Genomic DNA, 21,815 nt, shown 5'->3' on the forward strand with positions numbered 1-21,815 from the left:
TGTTCACCAAAAGACATATACAAGACTGTTTTTCACTGGACATTCAGCCAAGGTGGCAGGCATAACAGAGAAGAGGCAGAAAGGCCAGAGAGGCTGGGGAAGAAGAAAAAGGACAGTTTTCTACAGCAACAAGGGTCTCTGCTGTCATTCTGCACTTAGGTCAAATCCAACTGGAGAAACAGGAAACCATGTTTGACCTAATGATCAAAAAAGCCAGGGGCTTAGATCTTCAACTGCCCACTCAGAGAAGGGACGGCAACCTGTGTTCTCCCAGGGCCTGCCCCTGCCAGAGAATTGTGGTTTTCAAGCCAGGGAAACGTCTATTCAAGCAAACTCCCAGGCTGAATCTGCATATATAAAATGACAAAACCCGGAGGGGCTTAGCTGAGTGAAAGCCCTGCCTCCCAGGTCTCCCCTTGCTGGCTCTGCCCCCCGCCCCAGTTTGCCAGCCAAGTGTAGGTATCCAGGGACTGGGTTCCCACATGCCCTTCCTCATGGGCCCCAAGTTCCCCCCCACTCACCCGGGTTCCGGGCCCTGGACTATACCAGCCCGTCATAGAGGGACAGCGCCTGCACAATGGACGGGTCTGCCTTGGAGCCTTCCTGGAACTCCTGCAGCGTCAGCTTCCCATCGGCGTTCTGTAGGCAGAGAGCAGCGGCTGAAGGTGGAGAGACAACCCACCTCCTGGGACGGGACCCGCGGGCCAGGACCCCAGGCGCTCCCTTCCCCAAGTCCAGCCTAGGGATGTTTCCAAGAGAGTTTCTAAAATCAGGCCAAGAGGACGGCATTGACCCTCGCTAGATGGGAAGAGTGGACATCAGACCTGGGCACTCACTGGCTGGGTGACCTTGGGCAAGGGGCTCCCCTCCCTGGGCCTCTGTTTCCTCATCTGTGATTGTCCCCATGTTCGCAGTTTCCTCCGACACTGGGGTGAGGGCTCTGTGAGCTTAAGCCGCATAAAGTGCTTGGTAAACAGGAGGCACCCTGGTTTTCCTTATCACTATTATTAATTCCCAGAAAACCTGAAAGGGCATTTCTCTGGGAGTATTTACGCCACTCCTGGCGCAGTCCACGCTGGACTGGGCAGATGCCAGGACGCGGAGGGACTTTGACAGGTCTCCTGAGGGAAGGGATGGTTGGGCCAGAATCCCTTCCCTGGAACATTCTCCAGGAAACCCGAGACAGAAAGAAAAAGGCCCAGAGAGGGAGAACAATGACCATGGTCCTAGTCACGCCGGCCAGGCCAGATGGCCTGTTCCAGGCCCAAAACACACTCAGCACAGGACAGATGGCCCCGCGGAGCCCTCACAAGAGGCTGCTACTCTCACTCTCATTTGCCCAGGAGAAAACGAGGCATAGTCACCTACCCAGGGTCCCACAGCTGGCAAGGGGAAAAGCCGGAATTCACACCCAAGTCAGTCTGACTTCAGGGTCTACACCAGTTCCTAAAATTAGGGAGGTGTGGACAGGGCAGGCTTGAGGTCATTAAGCACCATTGACTCACACTGGGACAAAGTTAGCATCTTTTGTTCCATACTCTGACAATAAACCTTTTGATAATTACGGGCTCCCTCTGAGGCTAGCTGTCTTTGACACCTCTCTAACACGTGCCAATTTCTCCTTTTTAACTAAGAATGTACAGACCTCAGGCTCAAAGCTTTCAGGGCAAGCAACTGCACTGAGCTAGAATGTATGAATAAACTCCCATCTCACTGTAATTATTTGTTTTATTTTATGTTAGACAAGCAATTCTGGGTTTCTTTATTACGATGATCACAGATTTCCATTTAAAATAGAGTTACCTCCATTTAAAAAAAAAAGTCTGATTCAAAGAAGTTTCTTAACCTGGGGTTAATGAAAAGAATCCAGCCGGTCCGTGAACTTAGATGGGGAAAAAAGTAGGTCTTTCTATTCACTATCCTCTAAATGAAAATTTAGCTTCTCCTTCAATGAAGGAGGTAGGGGACAACCCCCAGCAGAACCACCATGGGGACCACAGGTATTTTCATAACACAGCAAGGGGACTCTGACGGCCCCCAGAATACTAGATCACAAATTATTTTCTGAAAATATTTTTACATCTGTATTGCAAAATCATAAGCTTTTGGAAAAAAGGAAAAAAAATCTGGTGGGGTGGGGCTAAGAACCCTCGATTAAAGAGAAAATATTAGGTAAACTCACTTAAAAGGCAGGGGATGGTTACCACTACACGGGTCTCATCGCCGACCTTGAGCCAGTCCCACAGGCAGTCAGTGGCAAGGCCGGGCCCAGGCCCGAGGGTCTCTGCTCCCTGTCCACCGGGGCCCAGGGCCACCCCCCACCCTGGACCTTAATTCCCCAGTCCAGGACCAGCCCCACCCCAGCCCTCACCTTGTCCATCATGGCAAAGATCCGGTCCACCCTCTTCTCCGGGGTGTTCTCCTCCTCGGGAAGCTCCACAGTGTTCCCCTGCCAGGGGCGGATAAGGCAGCAGGCTGGGCTCCTGGCAGCCCATCCGGGGCTCTTGGCCAAACATTTGCCCCCTGGCTGGAGCCTGATGAGGACCGCACACCCCACGCCCCCACCGTGCCCCACCTTCTCTGCCACTCTTGTCTGGAGCGTCCACCACCCAGCCCCACTCTCTGCCCCACGGTGGAGATGCACAGAGTGACCTCAGGCAGGAGAGCAGCTGCCCAGGGGGCTCCTCTGGGCCAGGCCCAGTCCCTGCCCTCGATGCCCCCCTGCCACCCCCCACTCCGCAGAGCCCGAGCCTCTCACCACCATCTGGTAAATGGCATCCACAATATCCAGCATCTCGTTCCTGGTGATGTAGCCATCGTTATCCAAGTCATAGAGCTTGAAGGCCCCTACAAGCAACCAGCCATGGCCGAGTTAGTCCTGGACCCAGGGCAGGGCAAAAGGCTCCTCAACAGTCCCTCTCCTCTCTGCACCCCAATACACAGTCAGGGACCAGATGGCCCCATTACTCACCCGGTCAACTAACATGGACAAATAGACACACAGACATACCCATTTCAACCAGGGAGAAGGGGAGGGGAGGGGAGAGGCTTCTCCTCGCCAGTGGAGCAAACGGTCAATGTCTTATGAGCAATGACTTCTGGTCCAAACTGTTTTCATCTTCTCTCCTTCAGACTCCCCTTCCTGCACCTCCATTCCAGCCCTTCTCACCTCTGCCTCTTTCTGCCGCCCCTCCCTCCACAGGCCTTGCACGTGCTGTTCCCCAGCCTGAAGCCTCTTCCTCCTTCCTTCCCTGGCCAGCTATTCAGAGCTCAGCCCAGGAAAGCTCCTCCTGACTCAGGAGTTTACCTGTGGTCAGTTCCTCGACCACGGGCTCCCATCCTCCTCTTCCTGCCTCACCTGCAGTTTTATGAGATTATTTGAATGTCTCCTTTCGAGACTGACTGAGCCCAAGAGCAGGGGCCCGTCTCATTGGCTAGTAGATTCCCAGTCTCCTGCCAGTGCTCACCCATGATGGTGCTCAGTCAATACTTGCTGAGTGAATGAGTGAAGGGAGGGAAAAATGAATGAATGAAACCAGTCATCATAATATTAGCCAGGAAGCAGATCTGGCCCAATAGATAGGGCATCTGCCTACCACATGGGAGGTCCAAGGTTCAAACCCAGGGCTTCCTGACCCGTGTGATGAGCTGGCCCGTGCACAGTGCTGATGCACACAAGGAGTGCTGTGCCATTCAAGGGTGTCCCCTGCATAGGGGAGCCCCAAACGCAAGGAATGAGCCCCATAAAGAGAACCACCGAGTGCAAAAGAAGTACAGCCTGCCCAGGGTGGCGCCACACACACAGAGAGCTGACGCAGCAAGATGACGCAACAAAAATGAGACACAGATTCCGAGTACTGCTGTCAAGAATGCAAGCGGACACAGAAGAATACACAGCAAATGGACACAGAGAGCAGACAACGGGGGGGAAGAGGAGAGAAATAAATTTTAAAAAATAAAATCTTTTAAAAAAAATAATATTAGCCACTTACATGGTGGATCCAGCATGGAAACTTGGGTCTTTGTCTCCAGGTCATACTGCCTGCTGCCCCGGGGTCTCCACCAGCTGAATCTCACCTTTGTTCCTGCCAGTCCCCACCCCACCTGTCCACCTGACCTCATTCCTCCAAAGGAGAGCTCTGACCTGGCCTGTGCCACTCTCTTAGTCCTGAACAGACGGCCTTGGCCTGGTTATTTTGTCATGTGAGGAAAACTGGCCAGACTGTGAGGCCGCGGTGGGGCTGAATCCTGCATACCTAGACCCGCTGCAGAGCCCGCCAGCCCGGAGCCCACTGCCGGGACCTCCCCACAGAGCCCTTGGGGACGGCTGCCATGTGGTCTGGCTGCCTCCCTTCTGGCCCAGGACCTCCCAGTGGCTACCCAGCCACTGCCAAAGGGCGGGACTTACACCGCAGCTTCTCGTCCAGGGTTCCCCTCGAGGTCACTGACAGCGCCTGGATGAACTCAGAGAACTCAATCCGCCCATCCTGACAGGAGAGAGAAGGGGAGGGAGAGGGGTGGTCTTGGTCAGTGCTGGGCCACCTGGCCAGGCCAGACCTCGGGCGGGCAGTGAGGGGCAGCAGCAGGTACCAGAAACCCATGGCCGACGGACACCCAAGAGAAGAGAGCAGAAACAAAGGGTTGAGGTGACAAGAGAAGGGAGGGGGAGAGGAAAGGAGAAACTGAGGCTGGGGGATGGCAAGGTGGAGGGAGAAGGAATTAGAAAGGGGACAGGCTGAGCAGGAAGAACAAGAAATAGGGGTGAGGCTAGGGGGAGAGCCTGGCTCCACTTCTGATGCAACAACATGCTTTGGAACTTCTGCCACTGGAGCCCAAGCCAGAAGGCACCCCACACAAACTCACCCTCTCCTGACGAGACCTGCCCAGAAACATCCTCCGCCTTTAACAATGGGCTCAGATGCTTTGGTGCAGGGAAGAGCCCTAAAGATCACTTAAGCCTGCCTATGTGTTTTGCAGAGGAGAAACCTGAGGTCTGGAAAGGGAAAGAGCCCTTCCCAAGGATCCACAGCGTGTCAGAGCAGGGCCAGGGCACATGATTCCCAGCCCAGGGCACTGGGGAGAAAGCTGAGACATGTTAGAATGGAAACAACCTGAGTGCCCAACAGCAGGGGAGCACAGAAACAAATTGCAGTAAATCCACCCATGACTATGACATAGCCAGGGAAAATGCCTTCATGGGACAGAATCTGGAAGACTTGTGGAGACACTGAAAGTGGAGGCACCAACTCTCTGGAGGGTGAATCATGCTACAACATGGAAAACCTTGCAAACATCACACTAAGTCAAAGAAGGTCACCACAAAGACCCCATATTGTTATGACCCTCAGAGCCTGCAGAATTGGGGTATTAAAAGTAAGTACGCAGCAGATCCTTTTAAGACCTCAAAAAAACCAATCCACATAAAGGTTTAACAACACATAGTAAATGTCAGTTATGATTACTAATCTTGCTAGTATCCCTGGAGGTATCTGCATTTTGTGCTTATCAGAGAAAATTTAGGGGTACCTGCATTGCATGTGTGCACATGCATTTGTGTGCCCATGGTACACATGTGCATGTGTGCATATGTATCTGTACATGCAAGTGTGGTGCATGTGAGTGTGCATGCGTGGGTGTGCACATATGTTCATGTGCATGTATCTGTGCGTGGCTGTGTATGTGTGTAAACCTGTGCGTGTGAGTGTGCACGTGTGTATTCCTTCTCCAAAAGGGAACAGCAGCAGGAGAGAGTGGGTGTGGAGCTGCTGCGGGTGCTTCAGGAGCCGAGCAGCTGCTGCAGGAGGGAGGGACTCCAGGCTGGTGCAGGCCCCGTCGATCCCCGGCTCACCTTGTTTTCATCAAAGACGTTGAAAACAAACGTGGCAAACTTGGTGGGGTCTCCGAACGGGAAGAACTGCTTGTAGATCTTCTGGAAGCCCGCCGCATCTAGCTGCCCACTGGGACAGTCCTTGATGAAGCCTTTATACCTGGAGGCAACACACCAGGCAAGAGAGAGTCAAAAGAGATGTCAACACCCCGGGGTGCAGGAGGCTGTGAACCCCTGTTCAAGGAGACACTGCCATATGGGGGTCCTGGGCACCCCCTTGGACATCATAGGCCTGGGTTCAGCCTCACCTCTGCCTCTCACTAGCTGTGTGACCTTGGACAAGTGGCTTCGCCTCTCGAGCCTCATCTGAATAAGGAGGCCAAGAAAACCCATTTTATAGATTCAACATGAGAATTAACCCAGATACTGAGCACAGAGCACTTGGCCACTCAACCCTACTCTCAGCACAGGGGCTAAAACAAAACTCACACAAATAACCTCTCCAAAGCCACACTCTTGCACAAGCCACCCTGCCTTCCCATCTTCTCCACGGAGCCCCCTTCGCCCCAGCACACAGACCTGGGCGGGTTGGCAGCGCGAGTGGGTACAGCTGTACGGGGCCGGCAGCTGGCTCTTCCCACATGCCTACCCTCTACCCTGCCCCCATAAGCACACACACGTGCACACACTCACACACACTCACACTCACATGCCTCGGTTCCCAGGGTTCTGTGTAAACAGCCTCTGGCGCAGCCCAGCGAGCACAGAGGGGACCCTGGCTGCATCTAGCTGCCTGCCGGCACAGTCCTTGACGAAGCCTTCACACCTGGAGCCTTGAGAAACTGGATCTGTCCATTCCTGAACCCCCAGGGCCCAGCACAGGACCTGCCATATACCTGGCCCGCGGGCGGCAGCATGGCTTTGCGGTCTGACTCCTGGCTTCGCCGTCCACTAGCTGTGTAACAACGGGCGAGTGCCCTCACTTCTCTGAACCTCAGTTTCCCCATCTGTGAAGAAGGGACAGTTATCACACCCACTTTGTAGGAATGTAGCAACTTGATAACAGGGCTGGCACGTAGAAAGTAACCAATAGCGTGATCTTAATTCCTGTGTACTAAAATACAGGTTGCTTTAAATGAATTCACAAATTGGCTCCTGTGCACAGCTGAGTGCCCCCACCTAGAACGGCCATTCCTCTGGGGACAACCCCTAGCACAATGGGAGCTAGAGGGAGGGGTCAGCTATTATCAGTCCCCTCCACTGGGCCAGCCTCTGCTGGGAACTGTGAGCACCTTATTCTATTGGAATGCCCATAACAGCCCTATGGGCAAGGGATTACGGGGATGCCCATTTTTAAAAGGAGGAAACTGAGGCTCAGAGATGCAAAGTCATTCGTCCAAGCCCTCAAAGCCCAATACTCAGAGAAACTGGGCCCCTGAAGACCTGCACACCTGCTCCCCCCGACCCTCTACCCTAACAGGGACTCTGCAGGAAGAGCCCACTCTCCCCTCTCACGTCGAAGGAGGTGGTCTCGGGGGTCTTGGGCTTGAACTGGCTTGTGACCCTGTGGTTAGGTGTGTGGAGGGAGGGAAGGTGTGGAGAAGCCACTGCTTCCCCCTCCATCAGAGAACAATCGAAGGGCGCAGGAGGCACAAGGACCTAAAGGGACACCAAGGCACCCCAGGGCGGTGGCCTCGGAAATTCTGTAGCCTAAGTGACTGGAGATCAGATGGCAAAAAGAAAACAAGACTTGCTAATGATGCCAGCTGTCCCTCACGGGGCGCAGGTTGCTGTGGTGCCCGGAGGGTGCAGGGCGAGGCTGGGAGACCAGAGAACAGGGGTGTGTCGTGGGTGGGGCGCTTCCGTCCTGAGCGCACTGGAGCTCCGGCTACCAGCCCGCCTGGGCCCCAGCAGCATGGAGGCCAAAAGGGCCAGGTACCTTGGGCTGGGCGGGTGCAGCGCCTCTCTGCCCCACACCAAGGGCACCTTGAGGGGTGAGGTGGGTCTCACTCTCAGCCCAGACCACCCCATGGCAACAGGCCCCACGCCGGGCCCCACGCCAGGCCCCAGCTCAGCCCTCCTCGCTCAGGAGCCTCATGAGCGCTTTGTGGGAGGTTTAATTAGCCCCATTTCAGGTAAAGGCACAGAGGCACAGCAGGCTCAGGCCATCGGTCCCAGGTCCCACGGCAGTAAAGGGGCCTGGGAGCCTGTGCTCTAACGTCAGCCGGCCGCGCCTCGCCTGGCCTCCACCCCGCCTGTCAGCCTGGGATGCGGGGTCACCCCCTCCTCAGGCCCACCCCAAACCCGTGCACCCTGCCCTGGCAGGACCCTCTGGCTCTCCTGGCCTCTGCTCAGGCACCTGTCTGCTCTGGTCAAGCCAGAAGGAAGCATAGCGGGCCGGGGAGTCAGGCACCCCGACACCAAGCAGGCAGCGGCGCGCCCTTGCCCAAAGCAGGAGCCGGGCAGAGGGAAGGGACAAGGCCCTCTCCAACTCCCTCCCCACAAAGCCACCTTCTCCCGGATTCTTTCCCAGCTGGGTGTTTCAACATGTTTCCAGCTCCAGTCTTCACACGGGGGTCTGGAACTCAGAGCCAGAAGGAAGGACAAGAACTAGTGCACGATCCCAGGCCCAAGGGGAGGGGACAGGCCTGGCGCCGCTGAGAAGACAACAACACATGCAGGGCACAGCCCGTTGTTACAGACCTCGCTGGAGGCTGGGGTGGCAGGGATTATTTCCCTCTGTACTTCTCCTTACCTTCTAATTTCGCCACGATGCTATTTGGTGATTCCAAAACGTTACTAAAAGCAATAATGATCAAAGAAAATGCGCACAAAGGTCTCTCCTGGACTAGCTCCTGCAGGTGGCTCATGCCAGCTCAGGAAGACGGAGTGCATGGCTGCCCTGCGAGCAGCTGGGGGCAGGCCAGGAGTGGGGGGCCCAGGAGGTCCAGCCTCGATGGGGAGCACTCAGGGGCCCTGTCCAGATGCCCTGAGCAGGTTGTCGTTACAGGTCTCCACCCACCATTAGCAGGTGCTCCAAGCAGCTCACCCCCACGAGGCACGGCCTGATGCCACAGCACTGCCCATTAGGGGTTCACCCCAGCCCTCTGCTCCAACTCCTCTCGCCACCTCCCTCATTCCCAAACTCCACATCCAGCCACATTCTCTGGAACTTGCCATGTCATCTAGGGCCTGGAGGCCTGTGCATCTGCAGGTCCCGCTGCCTGCAAAACACTTCCTCCTTCTCTTCATCTGGCTAATCCATTCATCCTCCAGGTCCCAGCTTAGACGTCACCCCCTCCAGGAAGTCTGCCCAGGCTCCCCGGGTCTGAGGCCGCGGGGTCTCCCCTGCTCCCCTTGTACTTTCCCACATAGCACGCACCACACCATATCAAATATGCCTCATTTCATACGTGAACTCCCGATGCCTGCTCAAGGCCGGGCCCACAGCACAGGCTCAGGAAACGTTTGCTCAGTGAAATGAATGAATGAACACATGAACTGCCAAGCAGGTGTCAAGAGAGCAAGAGCCCAGGATTCTGGCTCAAAGCCGTCTTCTTCCTGCGTCCCAAGCACAGGAAAGGGCCACCAGAGACCCTGGCCAGGACACCAGAGCTTCATGGGGATGGTTTGAAAACCACTGATCTGCTCTGACTTCTCCATGTATTAATGGGAAATTGGGGGCCCAGAGGAGGTAAGAGACTGGCCCAAGATCACACGGCAAGTGAGCAGCAGAAACAGGGTGCAGGCCCGGAACCGGGGCCTCCCGGACTCCCACCTCACCCAACCCTCCCACGAGCCACAGCCTCTGCATAAGTCTGCAGGTGAGTGCCTCCCTACCTGAATGTCACGTCACCACGCGGCTCCCCATCAGAAGGTGGAGGGGGCACCAGACAAATGGGGTCAATCTGAGCTGTCCCAGCTACCGCATCGGCCCCCAGCCCCTCTGTCCCCTGCAATTCGCCTCCTGCCTGCCCCCTTCCACCCTCTACTGGCACGTACCAAACCAGGCCCATACCCTCCCCACCCCACTGCAGGCCTCCGATAGAGCCTCTGCACCACGTCAAGGCCACGCCCAGGACAACTAAGAGAAGTGATTCCATGCCCCACCCCCACCCCGCACCCCTGGCCCAGGGCTCAGGTTCCAACAAGCCTCCTCTGTCTCCTCCCTTTCTCCAGAACCGCTGCTGGCAAGGATACCTGCACCAGGGGTCCCCGGGAGACGTGGCCCTCTGCTGTCGCACTGTGGGGGATGAGGGGCCAGGGGACCCTGAGCAAACACTGTCCCCACGCTACCTCCGTTTCTCTGCTGGTGGAACAGAGGCTTAGACCAGATCAGGTGTCTCCCCCTCGGTGCTACTGACGCCCTGCACCAGATCCTTCTTTTTAGGGGGCGGTCTCGTGCCTCACAGGCTGTTGAGCAGCACCCCTGGTCTTTACCCCCCAGTGCGAGCAGCACACGCCCTCCCAGTTGTGACAGCCAAAACTGTCTCCAGACATTGTCAAATGTCCCCTGGGGGACAAAACCGCCCCAGGTGAGAACCACTGGGCGGATGGTCTCTGGGCACCCCACGAGCACAGGGCGTTGTGCCCGACTCTCTCAGCGCCCCGAGAGCCTACGCCCCTGAACATCAGCACCTGCTGGGAGCCAGACGCCGGGACGCACACCTCCCGCGCATGACTCCACCAACGTGCCCCACAAGACTCACACACAGGGAAACTGAGGCTGAGGAAGGGTAAGTCCCCTACTGGCTCGGCACCTTCACCTGGCTAATTCTGTTCAGCCCACTCCTCCCTTCCTTCTCACCTGCCTAACTCCTGCTCCCCCTTCAGTCTCAGCTTCCATGCACCTTCCTCAGAGATGGCCCCCCCGACCAGCCAGCCCGACCCCACGCACTGCAGCCCCAGCTCCCAGGCTGGGCCTTGGTAGCCCCTTGCACAGCTGGACCTTGAGAATGACTATCTGCCTCCCCTAGTGCATCTTCTGGCCCACTGAGGCAGGAAGCATATCTTCTAGTTCAGCTCTGAATCTACAGGCCTCACCACTGTGCCTAGCACATAGTAGGTGCTCGATAAATGCTGAATGGAATCACACAGCTAGCAGATAGCGTGGCCAGAACTGGAGCCCAGACTGTGCCACCACCTCTGTGCTCAGTGCCCTGGTGGGGGGAGAGGGGGCCAGGCCTCCGCGTCCTGCCCAGCTCTCCCACAGCCCAGGGTCAAGTGCAGGCCCGAAGCCTCAGTGGACCTGCTTTCCGAGCATCACCTGCTAGGTTCTGACGCAAGGTGGGGGGCAACAGCAGTTCCGGGTGGGCAACAAGGTCGCTGGGACAGGCCAGGCAGGGTGCGGGGGTAAGCAGCACGAGGAGCAGGCTATCGCCACGATGCTCACCGCGCACTGGCCATCCGGGCAGACCTTAATGGTCAGGACCTCAGGGCTGGATCTCGGGGCCCAGTTCCAGAATCTGCAGGTAACGCAGCAGACAGCCAGCCCTTGGCACAGTCGACCACATCGGCCCCTCTGAGGAAAGCCGCCCAGGTGTGCAAGCCCTGCCCGACCTCCGGAGGGCGCCCGCTCCAGCCAAGTGCGCCAAGCACACGGCGGTGATAAGTGGAGGCAGAGGTGTTATTACATTATCATTATGAATCTCTGTGCTTATTGAAGTTTGTAAAAGGAAAGCCTGAGTGTTAATGTTTAAAAGTTGAAAGAACTGAAAAGGAAGGACTCTGGCTTCTGAATCAGACCGAGGTTTGATGCCGGCTGCACGGCTGCCGGTGAGCCCGGCAGGCCGCCTCCTCTCTCTCAGCCTCAGCTTCCTCACCTGGGGCTGGGGGCCCACAGGGCACCTGCCTTTAGGAAGGCGCCTCGGTAAACAGGTCCTTGTTGTTCACGTGCTCTGGCCAAGCCCCAGACCCAGGACCTCCCTCCCCTGACCAGAGTCGGGGCCCCAGGCTCGGCTCAGCCCCGGGGATGGACGGTGCCAACCCGGCTGCCCAAGGAGGAGGCTCCAGCACTCTCTCGGGAGGCCCTAACTCCGCCTTCCTAACACCTGACCTCCTGGTACATGGGAGGGTCTTTCAGGGAAGTACCAAGACCCCCCCATGCCCCCTCCCCATTCAATGACTCAACCTGAGGCATTTATAGAGAAGTAGCACCTCACACACTCTCGATCAAGAATGGGGTTCTTAAATTTTGGGGGGTCCATAGACCCCTTGGGGAATCAGATAAAAACTGTGGAACCAAGCCTCAGAAACTGGCAGAGTGCAAGAAATCTCTTGCACACAACTTCCAGCCATGGGAAGTGGCAGTTTTTTTAATAGGGTTGATTGTGTTTAGGAACCAGCTCCTTGCTATAGGGTGGAGATGGGAAGAGGCCAGCTCAGATTCAACAATTGCAATCTTATACTTCTGTAAAAGGGGCTGGGGGCAGAGAAATCTGTCATTTCATAAGAATACCAAAGGCTGAATGCCATTTGCCAAACATTCCCTGACTCGACGCTGTGCCTCCTCTCTGCACACCTCCCACCCTTTCTCCCACCCCCCAGCAGCACCAGCCTGGGTGAGCGCCTGCACCCTCAGGAGACTCCAAGTACCTCACCTCCCTCAGCACTGGGTCTGGCACATAGTAGGTGCTCAGTAAAGATTCGGTGAATGAATGAATGAACCAACGCAGGCATACCATGACAGATGGGTCAAATTCTAGTTTGGCCTCTAATTCTCTGAGGGTGCTGAGTAAGCCCTGATGCTGTCAGGCCTTGGTTGCCCAAAGGTCCAACCTAGAACTTTCGGGAATTCATTGGCTCTATAAATAGATAGATAAAAAATAAAGCGTGACCCCAACGCTGCGGCAAGAGCCTAAGCGGATTGTTCTCCCATTATCTTTTCAAACAACTCCTTCCCGACACCCTCCCCTCCCAGAGCTGCCTGGAGACCCAACTTCCTTCCAAGGAGGGGGTGCCCAGCACGATCTTGAGGATGAAGCCTCTGCCTCCCCCATCCCCACCCCCACCTCGGATTTTGTGGAGTTTCCCAGAGCAAGACCCAGCACGTCTGAGCCCAACGCCCAGGCTAGGGGCTCGGAGAGGGCTCACCCTACACACACACAGCCGTGTGTCCTGGGCGGTGTCTCCTCCCCTCCAAGCCTCAGTTTCTTCATCTGCAAAATGGGGCTACCCCTAGCGCTCACCTCATGGCACGGTTCTAGGCGTCAGTGTGGCGCCCCGCCACGGGAAACGCCGGTGAACGCTAAGACGTGGCTGTTGAGCGGAGGCTGGCCTCCTTAGCCACGTCGTGAAGGATGGTCCGGGATTGCCAGCTGAGCCTGTTTAGGTGGCAGCAGAGTCCCTCCTGCTTCTACCCATGGTTTTTGATACAATATTGTCAGGTTATTTGGTTATTATAAAAGTAATACAGGAGCAGATGTAGCTCAAATGGTTGAGTGTCTGCGTCCCATGCACGAGGTCCTGGGTTCGATCCCCATTACCTCCTAAAAATGAAGCAAACAAAAAACTGAACTGTCACTGGGGAGCAGGTATAGCTCAGAGGCTGAGCACCTGGGTTCAATCCCCAGTACCTCATTTAAAAAAAAAAAAAAGTAATACAACCATCACATTAAATTTGGAAAATGGAAAATATAAGAGAAAAGAAGTACCTGTAATCCACAGTCTCACCCACCCCTAAAACCACCACCACCGGTCTCTGCCTGCTTCCTTCTCATCTTTTCTCCCCCTTCTTACTCTCACCATCAGAGAATCGTGTTGGACGTGCTATTTGTGCCCTGCTATTTCCACTCAGCACTAGGTCACCTTCCTTTTCCAGGTGGTGATTTTCACAGACGTCGCCTTTCAGGGCCTGGGATCTGCTGCACTTTCTTAATCAGGCCCTGTTGTTTCTGACCTTCCATACAATGGATCAGGCTCAAGTGAGCGGGGATGGAGATGGCCAAGAGCAGGGCGCCTGGGGGCAGGGGCGGAGGTGGAGGGTGCCAGGCTGGCTGCAGACCCCAGTGCTGGCGCCTCCTCTCCAACCCCCCAACCTCCTCCCTTTGCAAACAAGACAACCCCACTGGCATCCCAGAGCTGGAAGGAGGCAAGGACAGAGGCTGCAGGGCACCCAGCGCAGAGCCTGGGGCAGGTGAGCGCCCCGTCGGGACGGCTTCCTGTTGCTGGTACCTGGACTGTGCTCCGACAACCTGGGGGCCCCGGCTCTCGTGTCTACTCGCTGCGTGGCCTGGGACAAACCTCAGAACTGTGTAAGAGCACTAGGCCTTGATTTCTCCTTCTGCACAGAGGCTACCAAAAGTCAGCACAAGACAAGATGATCCTGTACCGCACTGGAGAGACGGGGACAGGGTGGCCAGCGCAGACCTCTCCGAGGAGGCATCTGCCTAAGGAGCCAACCAAGATCTGGGGGCAGAGGGCACAGCAAGGATGGAGGCTCAAAGGGGGGAACGAGCTTGACATGGGTGAGGGGCAGCAAGTGCGGCTGGTGTCTCAGGAGCCAGGGAGAGCAGAGGGTGAGGTCGGAGAGGTCTCGGGGAGTCCGGAGGGCCAGGCCCTTCATTTCCCACTTTATTCACAGTGCAGTGGGGCTCCACGAAGGGGCTTTAAGCAGGAGCGTAACCCGACCTGATTTCATTTTGAAAAGCTCCTCCTGGGTGCCATGCAGAGAGTGGATGGCAGCAGGGCAAGCGGATGAGCAGGAGCCCGGGGAAGGAGCAGGAGAGAGGGAGAGAAAAACAGGAGGAAGCAGACGCGGCTTCCCGGCCCAGTCTACCCAGGCACTGCTCAGGGAAGGCAAACCACGACTCCTGTGGCCAGGGCTGGATTCACTCCCGCAGCCCCTGCTCTGCCGCACCCCCGCTCTTGTTTACCCACTCCCGCCCTGGACAGCTTTGGCCCTAACGTGATGGCTGACCAGTAGGCTAGACTCCAGAACCCTGAGATTTCCCAAGGGAAAGGAGGGCATGGGAGCACTCCCCCGCTGTTGGGTACCCTGAGAGCTGTTTAGAACTTGAAAGGTGATCGACTGGAGGATTGCGCCGGCTCTGGGGTCCCCTAAAAATGGGCCAGTGAATCTGGGATGTAGGATATTCTATTTGTCTCCTATGCAAAGGACAGCAAAGACATGGGCCTCATTAGTCCGGGCTTAGCCAATGAGTTTTAGGCCAATGGAGGGATAGTAAAAGTTCCATTTTTAAAGTGGTAACAACAGCTGCACCAGTGCACCCGAGCACTAGTGGACGCTGATCCAGAGAACCGCAGCCCATAACCAGTGACTGACACTGCTTGGGCATGGGAGGGGAGAACGTGGCATGAGCACACCGTGAACCATGCCCGGTCCAGACGCACCCCTTCTGGAACACAACAGCCAGTGGGTGGTGGGTTGGCCCTCCAGGGCCTCAAAGATAAAACCACAATGAACCAAAGGACATGTGCCTGAGGTCCACAGAACTCTCTGGCAAAGAAAAGAGCATTCATTTTCTTGATAAGCTCTTTAGAGAAAGTTCCACTACAGTAAGGACAAGGATCAAGGCGTCACAAAGCAGAGGGTCCCAGTTTTGTTGTGGGAGCCTCAGAAATTGGGCCCTCCAGTCCAGGCTCCTGGACCTCCCCGTTGTTCTTCAAACACATCAGGCATGCCACCGCCTTCAAGTCTTCCTTTACCGTCCCCTGTCCCAGGAACACTCTTTCTTCTGTTGGCTGGGTCCTTCTCATCGTCTCGGTTGTAGCTCAAATGTTGCACCTATGTGTATGTGCGAGGGCAGGGGCTCCGTCTTGTTCAGGGACGTGTCCCCCGTACCTGGGACAATACCTGGCACAGAGTGGGCACTTGACCAAAGCTGAATGAATGAAAGGCACTGCCCTTCTCTGGGCCTCAATTTCCCCAGCTACCTAACGAGGAAGGAGACCTCCATCTCAGGATTGCCCTACGGGTTGTACTAATGAGGGTATCAGTGATACGGTTATGGCTACCAACCACACTGACAGAGAGAGCACTTACTACGTGCCAGGCTCTGTTCTAAACATTTTCTACGAATAAGCTCGTTTATTTACCACAATATTCCCATAATGTATGGCTATTATGACCGTCATGTTCCAGATGGGGAAACTGAGGCACGGAAAAGTTCAATAACTGGTCAACTTGTCCGAGATCGCACAACTAGCATGTGGATACAAAGGGGTCTGAGCCCAGCACACCTGGCTCAGGAGCCCATGCTCCTGACCACTTTGCCACCCGCCTTTCCAGGAAGGCCCTGGGGGAGCCAGGGATGGGGTGTCTGCAGGACCTGGGGTGGAGTGACCAAAGGGACCTGGTCATGAGTCACAGACCTGGGGCTTGAAAGCCACCTCCCCTGCCATGGCCGCTGGGGGTAGCTCAGGCAGGGCCTGCATCCCCTGAGGCTTAGTGCCCTTATCTACAAAATGGTGCAATGGGCCATTTTCCTCTGGGTGAAGGTGAGGCTGGACAGAGGCCATATCCCAAATCTTGGCAGAGAGCAAGCCTGGCCCACAGCTGTGCTCAGGAGGTGCCTGTGCCATCCCTCCAGGACAAACCTCTTTCCCGCCCCAGGTCAGGCCCAGATTGACTCAGCTCTGGGCACCCCCTCCCCAGCCCCCAAGGTCCCGAGTTCCCCAGGGAGGTGCTGTCCTGTGAGCAGCCACTGTCGTGGCCCTGGGCACAGGGGGTAGGGACATCCGTTCACATCTGTCTCTTGCCTCCCACCCAGTGACTCTATCTATGGCCCTACCCTGCCCCTCCTCGGGAGCTGGGTTTGCCCACGGCCCCAGGTAACCTCTGCACTATGTGTTCACTCCTTGCTCGTTCAAATATTCACCCACCAGAGGCGAGAGTTCAGGTCCCGGAGTCTCGCTGCCTGCATTTCAGTTCCAGGCCTGCTGACTCCCAGCCATGGACCAGAGACCTTCCCTGAGCCTCAGTTTCCTCTTCCACCACGAGGATGATAAACCACACCTACCCCGAGGACAGCTCCCAGGAGTCACCAGCTGCATGTATTTAAAACCACCTAGGATGGCGCCTGTCGGATGAGGAGCACCCACTACGGCCGGGCCCTGCAATCCAGCAATGAACAAGGCAAGGACGGTCCTCAGGGCCAGGGGTAGGGCCAGAGAGGGGCGTGAGCATTTAACTGCAACCCATGGGCATCGTGTTGGGGTACCAACCTGTGGGTCCAGCAAGGATTCTGGGAGGGAGGGCTGAAGTGTGAGGAGGGGTCAGCCAAGCAGAGAAGAGGAAGGGGGTCCCAAGCAGGGGGAACGGCCCGGGCAAAGATCAGGAACCCCCGGAGCGTAAGGTGAGTTCAAGAAAGGGGCAGCACTCAGGCTGGCCGGAGGGTTGAGAGCAAAGAGTGGAGGGAGAGAGCGGTGGGACTGGGCAGGTCAGCAGGGCTGGAGCAAACTGGACCTTGGACCCAGGCCAAGGGTGAGGACTTGACCCCGAGGGCCAGGGAGGGTGTAAGCAGGAGCCTGGCATCATCAGGGTTTTGTTCAACAAAGACCCTTCCAGCTGCTGTGTGGAAAGGAGAAAAAATACGCACAGGTGGGGGACCCAGAAAGGTTTCATGGAGAAGGTAACTGAGGCTGAGGCTTGGAGCGGGTAGAGCTCAGATGGCCCAAGAGGAAAGATGGGTGCATTCCAAAAGAGAGAGCTTGGTGGACACAGGCCAAGGAAGGAAGGGTGGGGCATTCTAGGAAGGCCAGTGTGAGCTGGAGCTCCCTCCGCATAGTACACGCCCTGCTGGGATGCTGCCGGCTCACCACCAAGCCCTGCCTGCCTGGCTGGGGTGTCCACAGAGGGGCGGCAGGGCCAGGTAGGCCAGCCATAGCTCAGCACCTTCTGCAGCTTGGACTCAGAGCACGGAGGCATAGGGAGTGGTCCCTAGGGCCTGACCCTGCCCCACCTCCCAAAAGAGAGGCACTAACCCAGCAGGCCTGTGCCTGGGTGCTGGCCGTGGGCCCCCGCAGCCTGGCTGTGTGGTGGAGGGTGAGTCCTTCCCCTTTCTAGACCTCTGTTTCCCAGCTGAAGTAGGGATGGGGAGACCATCCGCAATGGCTGCCATATCCTGGGCACTGTGCTACGCCCTTTTCATTTGGATAGAAAGAGTCAAACGCAAGATTCCAGAGTCCATGTCTAAACTACTTGATTGTAAGGTCTCCCAGCTCTCTTCCTTGGGAGCCCCATTTCCCCAATTCCCCATTTTGGGTGCACTCTACAGTATGAGCCTCCCAGGTCTGCTCCACACTCTGCTATGACAGATATTAAGCCACTCTCCTCCCCCCTCCCCGCCCACGGCAGGCATCACTAATCCATTACACATCTCACTGCAGTAGTTTCCATGGACTCCAGGGTACACAGCCTCAGGATCCTCCTTAACACAGCACTCCAGGTAGTAACGTTGAGCGATTAGAGCTGGCATCTGAGAGGAAGCCTATTTGGCAGTCTTGATCCAGTCTAATCAGTCAGTTTATACAAGGGCCGGTTGAGTTCCAAAGAAAGGAAGAGCTTCTCTAGTGACAAAACCAGGCCTGGAAATCAATTTCCTGGCTTTGTGTGTGTGTATTCTGAATCCCTCCCTCTCATGAACAGGACCTGGCATGAACTCTTCAGGGCCTGGTGGTCCTTAAAGATGCCACACAAGGCAAGAAATCACCAACACCCCAATATTACCCCTTACCCCAGTTCAGCTGAAACTACACCAGTGCCGTGCAAACAAAGGCAGCCGGGGGCTGCCTGAATTGGTGTGTGGATGAGCCACTCAGGGGCTCCTCCACACGCCGCTGTTTCCAGCAGCACAAAGCCCACATCCACAGCCCTCCCACCGCTTGGGAAAAAAGCAGCTACTCACCACTGCTGGACTTCCTTTTCGGTAACTGCAAGAGAAAACAGAAAAGCAACCTTTTAGCTCAGAGAAGGAGCCATAGGGAATGGGCAGACATCCCTTGGTGAGCCTCCCTTCCTGCCCTCCCCACCTGGTGGCTGGCCTGCCCACATGGGGGGCATCAGCTCCCCGGTGAACAGGGCCAGTCAGCGCTTCTGTGTCCAGCTCCCCCAGCAGAGGGCAGCACTGGCCCCGTCCCCTCCTAATGCCTGCGGCTGCTGCTGCTTTAAGGACTACCCCCACTCTTAGATTTGGGGATCCGCTCCTTCCTATGGTCCCAGGCCCACTGAGGAGGCCAACATCTAAGATAAATTATTTCCCATTGCTCAGTCCCTGGGGACAGGTTGGTCAGAGAAGGTGTTGGCTTCCCCAGGCACTCGGCTGACCCGCCTGCATGGGGGAGTCTGGTTGAGTGGGGGCAGCTCCCAGGAGAGGGGTAACACCCCCTCCCCAACCCCAGTAGCACCCTAGAATTCACTCTCCTCGGCACATCCCTTCGGCAGCTTTCAGTGGTCAGCCTCAGGTTCATTTATTGGCAAGACATGAACCAAGTTGTGAACCAAAAGCTGGAACAGCTGTGTAAAATGGCTGAACTTCCAGCCAAGCCCAAATAGTCATCCTTTACTGAACCATGAAACAAACAGCAAAAAAAAGTTTTTTCTGAAAAGTACTGAATTGGCTTGAGCTGGAACCAAGTCAATGCTCTCTCTAAAATCACTGAACAAGAACATCAAACTACCTTCAAAACCATACACATACCCTGCCTGTGTGATCTCAGGAGAGTTGCACAAGCTCCCTGTGCCTCAGTTTCTTTGCCTGTAAAGTGGGGAAAACAGTAACAGCGCCTGCCGGGAATTCAGTGATAACTGATGTGAATGCTCCTGAGTGCCACGTGGGGGCTGGCGTTCACATGTGCTCGTACAGGCCATGGAATGAATGAATGAGTGAATGGGCGGGCAGATGTGAGGTTGATGTCAGGTGAGCAAAGGACTTGGAATTCCTTCCCAGGGAAGTGGGAAGGGAGGCCCAAGGGGGTGTCTTGAGTTGTTTGTGCCTGATCAGACTTGGAGAGGCAACTTTTCAAAAACCGCTCAAAGCAAGCTCGTAGCAACTGCCAAAACCTGAGTGCCGGCTGCATGCCCAGATCTGTGCCCAGGGTGGGCCTCCGTGCTTTGGCTCAGCTACTCTCACAACAGCCCTCTCAGAGGAGACATGACTCTGCCCTGGCTCCATACGGGGAAACCAAGAGACCGGTACGTGGTAGGTTCAGGGTTTCAACAAAAGTCTGTGCCGCCAGCCTCCCCCACCCACAGCTTGGAACCCACTTGTCAGACTCGGGGTGGGATGAAGGCCCCTGCCAGGACCCTCCCCCTTAGCACTCTCCTCCCTACAAGCCCCGCCCAAGACTGAGGAGGAGGCCTGGCCCTGAGCAGGCCGCAGAGAAGATCCAGAGGGAGGCGACAGCTGGAGGTGTGGGTTTCCTAGGACAGGCAGGCCTGGTACGAAGGAGCGCAATTTGCCAAGGGCAAGTTTTAGCAAAGGATAGGGGGCTGGGAGGGGCCAGGCATGGGGTAGAGAGGGAAGGTGTCCTGGTCTAAGCCAGGCTGGGCTAGTGGATCTGCCACCCACACTCAGCTGTGAAGGGCAGCAGGGGCTGAGGGCCTGAGGCTTAAGTCCTGAACCTGGGACCTAGGACACCCCTCCGGGCACAGCCGGAAGCCTACGAGCATATACTCGAGCCAGACTGGACCGTGTGGGTCCAAACCCCAGCTCCACAGCCTACTAGCTGTGTGTCCTCAGACAAATTACTTCCCTCTCTGAGTCTCAGTTTCCTCATCTGTAAAACGGGCTTGTTGGGAAGATTAAAGCATTTGCTCCTCTCACCTTCACAAGCCTCCCATAAGCAGGTATGATTCTGTTTTCCTGAGGAGAAGACAGGTTCAGCCAGGTCTGCTTACCTGCATGAGATGACCTGCCAGGAAATGGACTCCAGAACCCAGGATGGACACCCAATTGGGTGACCTTCCACCCCCTCCCATCACTAAGACTGCCAGTGAACTACACGGCCTTGTATGACCTTGGTAAGAGGTGGCATCATGTGACACAAGCAGCAGGACCTGGGTGATGGGGACTGGGTGTCAGTTCCATTGCTGATCTTAGACGGGGCCGCACAGAGCCAAAGAGAGGGTTCCCTGGGATCCCCCAGCTCAGACACCCCAATCCTGCCCAGATCCTCCCTCACAGTCTCAGAGCAGCCGTTCCCAAGTCCCCTTCTGCGCCCAGCCTCCCCGTGCCTGGGCCAAGCACCAGGATGCAGCAGCCACGGGAGGTGGGGGAGGGACACCTCCTCTTCCTGCCCTTCCTCCCTCCCTCCCCGTTAGGACTGTCCCCACACAGAATGCTGGGGGAGCACAGGCAGCCAAGCCCCAGGGGACGTGAGTTGGGCTGGAGAAACGAGCCAGGAAGGCTGCTTTAAGCAGCTAATTAACCTTTAGGAAACAGATGAGGCCTTCAGGTGTCCCCTGGCACCACACTAGGGCCGGCAGCTCTTAACTGCTTCACTGCCCAGAGCCGAGGAGGGCCTTGGAGGGCAACCAGCAGCTCTCTGGGGGCCTGGCTATTGGCCGCCCAGCCCCTCTGCCAGGAGAGCTCTGGGAGTGGCCAGGCAGGCCTGCGTCCAAATCCCAGCCCCCTTAGCCAGCTACCTGGAGGAGAGCTTCACTGAACAGGTGAGGAGGCTGAGGCCCAAGGAGGTGACCTCAGGCACAGACCTAAGGTCACTGACAAAAAAAGGCAGAGCAGGACTCCAGGCCAGGTCTACCCAACATCAAAGCCTTAATGTTTGAGAACTAAGTATCTTTAACCACTCCGTCTGGGTTTCCAGAAGCTCAGCCATTCTCACACCACCTTTGCAACTTTTCTCAGGAATTTTTCCTTAAATCAACTCACTTTGCTCTTATTTATTGCTCAGTCTAGCTTCAGTCTAAGCAATAATACCCATAAAATTACCAATGACATGTGCTGGCCATACTTTTCCTATAACAATAAAAATAAAACTGTTAAAATTAAAAAACGATTTTCCCAATCAA

At 56.0% G+C, this 21,815-nt stretch overlaps 1 protein-coding gene across 2 annotated transcripts in view; it reads right to left on the reverse strand.

The window, feature by feature from the left end:
- NCS1 (neuronal calcium sensor 1) overlaps nt 1-21,815 on the reverse strand; it is a 65,157-nt gene that overhangs the window by 18,863 nt on the left and 24,479 nt on the right. For both annotated transcript variants that reach the window (XM_012526988.4, XM_058302219.2), the window contains exons 2-7: nt 18,694-18,718; nt 5,849-5,987; nt 4,409-4,487; nt 2,759-2,847; nt 2,372-2,449; nt 522-639 (exon numbers count right to left, since the gene is read on the reverse strand). In XM_012526988.4, the coding sequence (XP_012382442.1) occupies nt 541-639; nt 2,372-2,449; nt 2,759-2,847; nt 4,409-4,487; nt 5,849-5,987; nt 18,694-18,718 (509 nt within the window). In that variant the 3' untranslated portion in view covers nt 522-540. The remainder of the gene's footprint in view (nt 1-521; nt 640-2,371; nt 2,450-2,758; nt 2,848-4,408; nt 4,488-5,848; nt 5,988-18,693; nt 18,719-21,815) is intronic.

The sequence above is a fragment of the Dasypus novemcinctus genome, chromosome 8, assembly GCF_030445035.2.
Source record: "Dasypus novemcinctus isolate mDasNov1 chromosome 8, mDasNov1.1.hap2, whole genome shotgun sequence".
Lineage (NCBI taxonomy): Eukaryota > Metazoa > Chordata > Mammalia > Cingulata > Dasypodidae > Dasypus > Dasypus novemcinctus.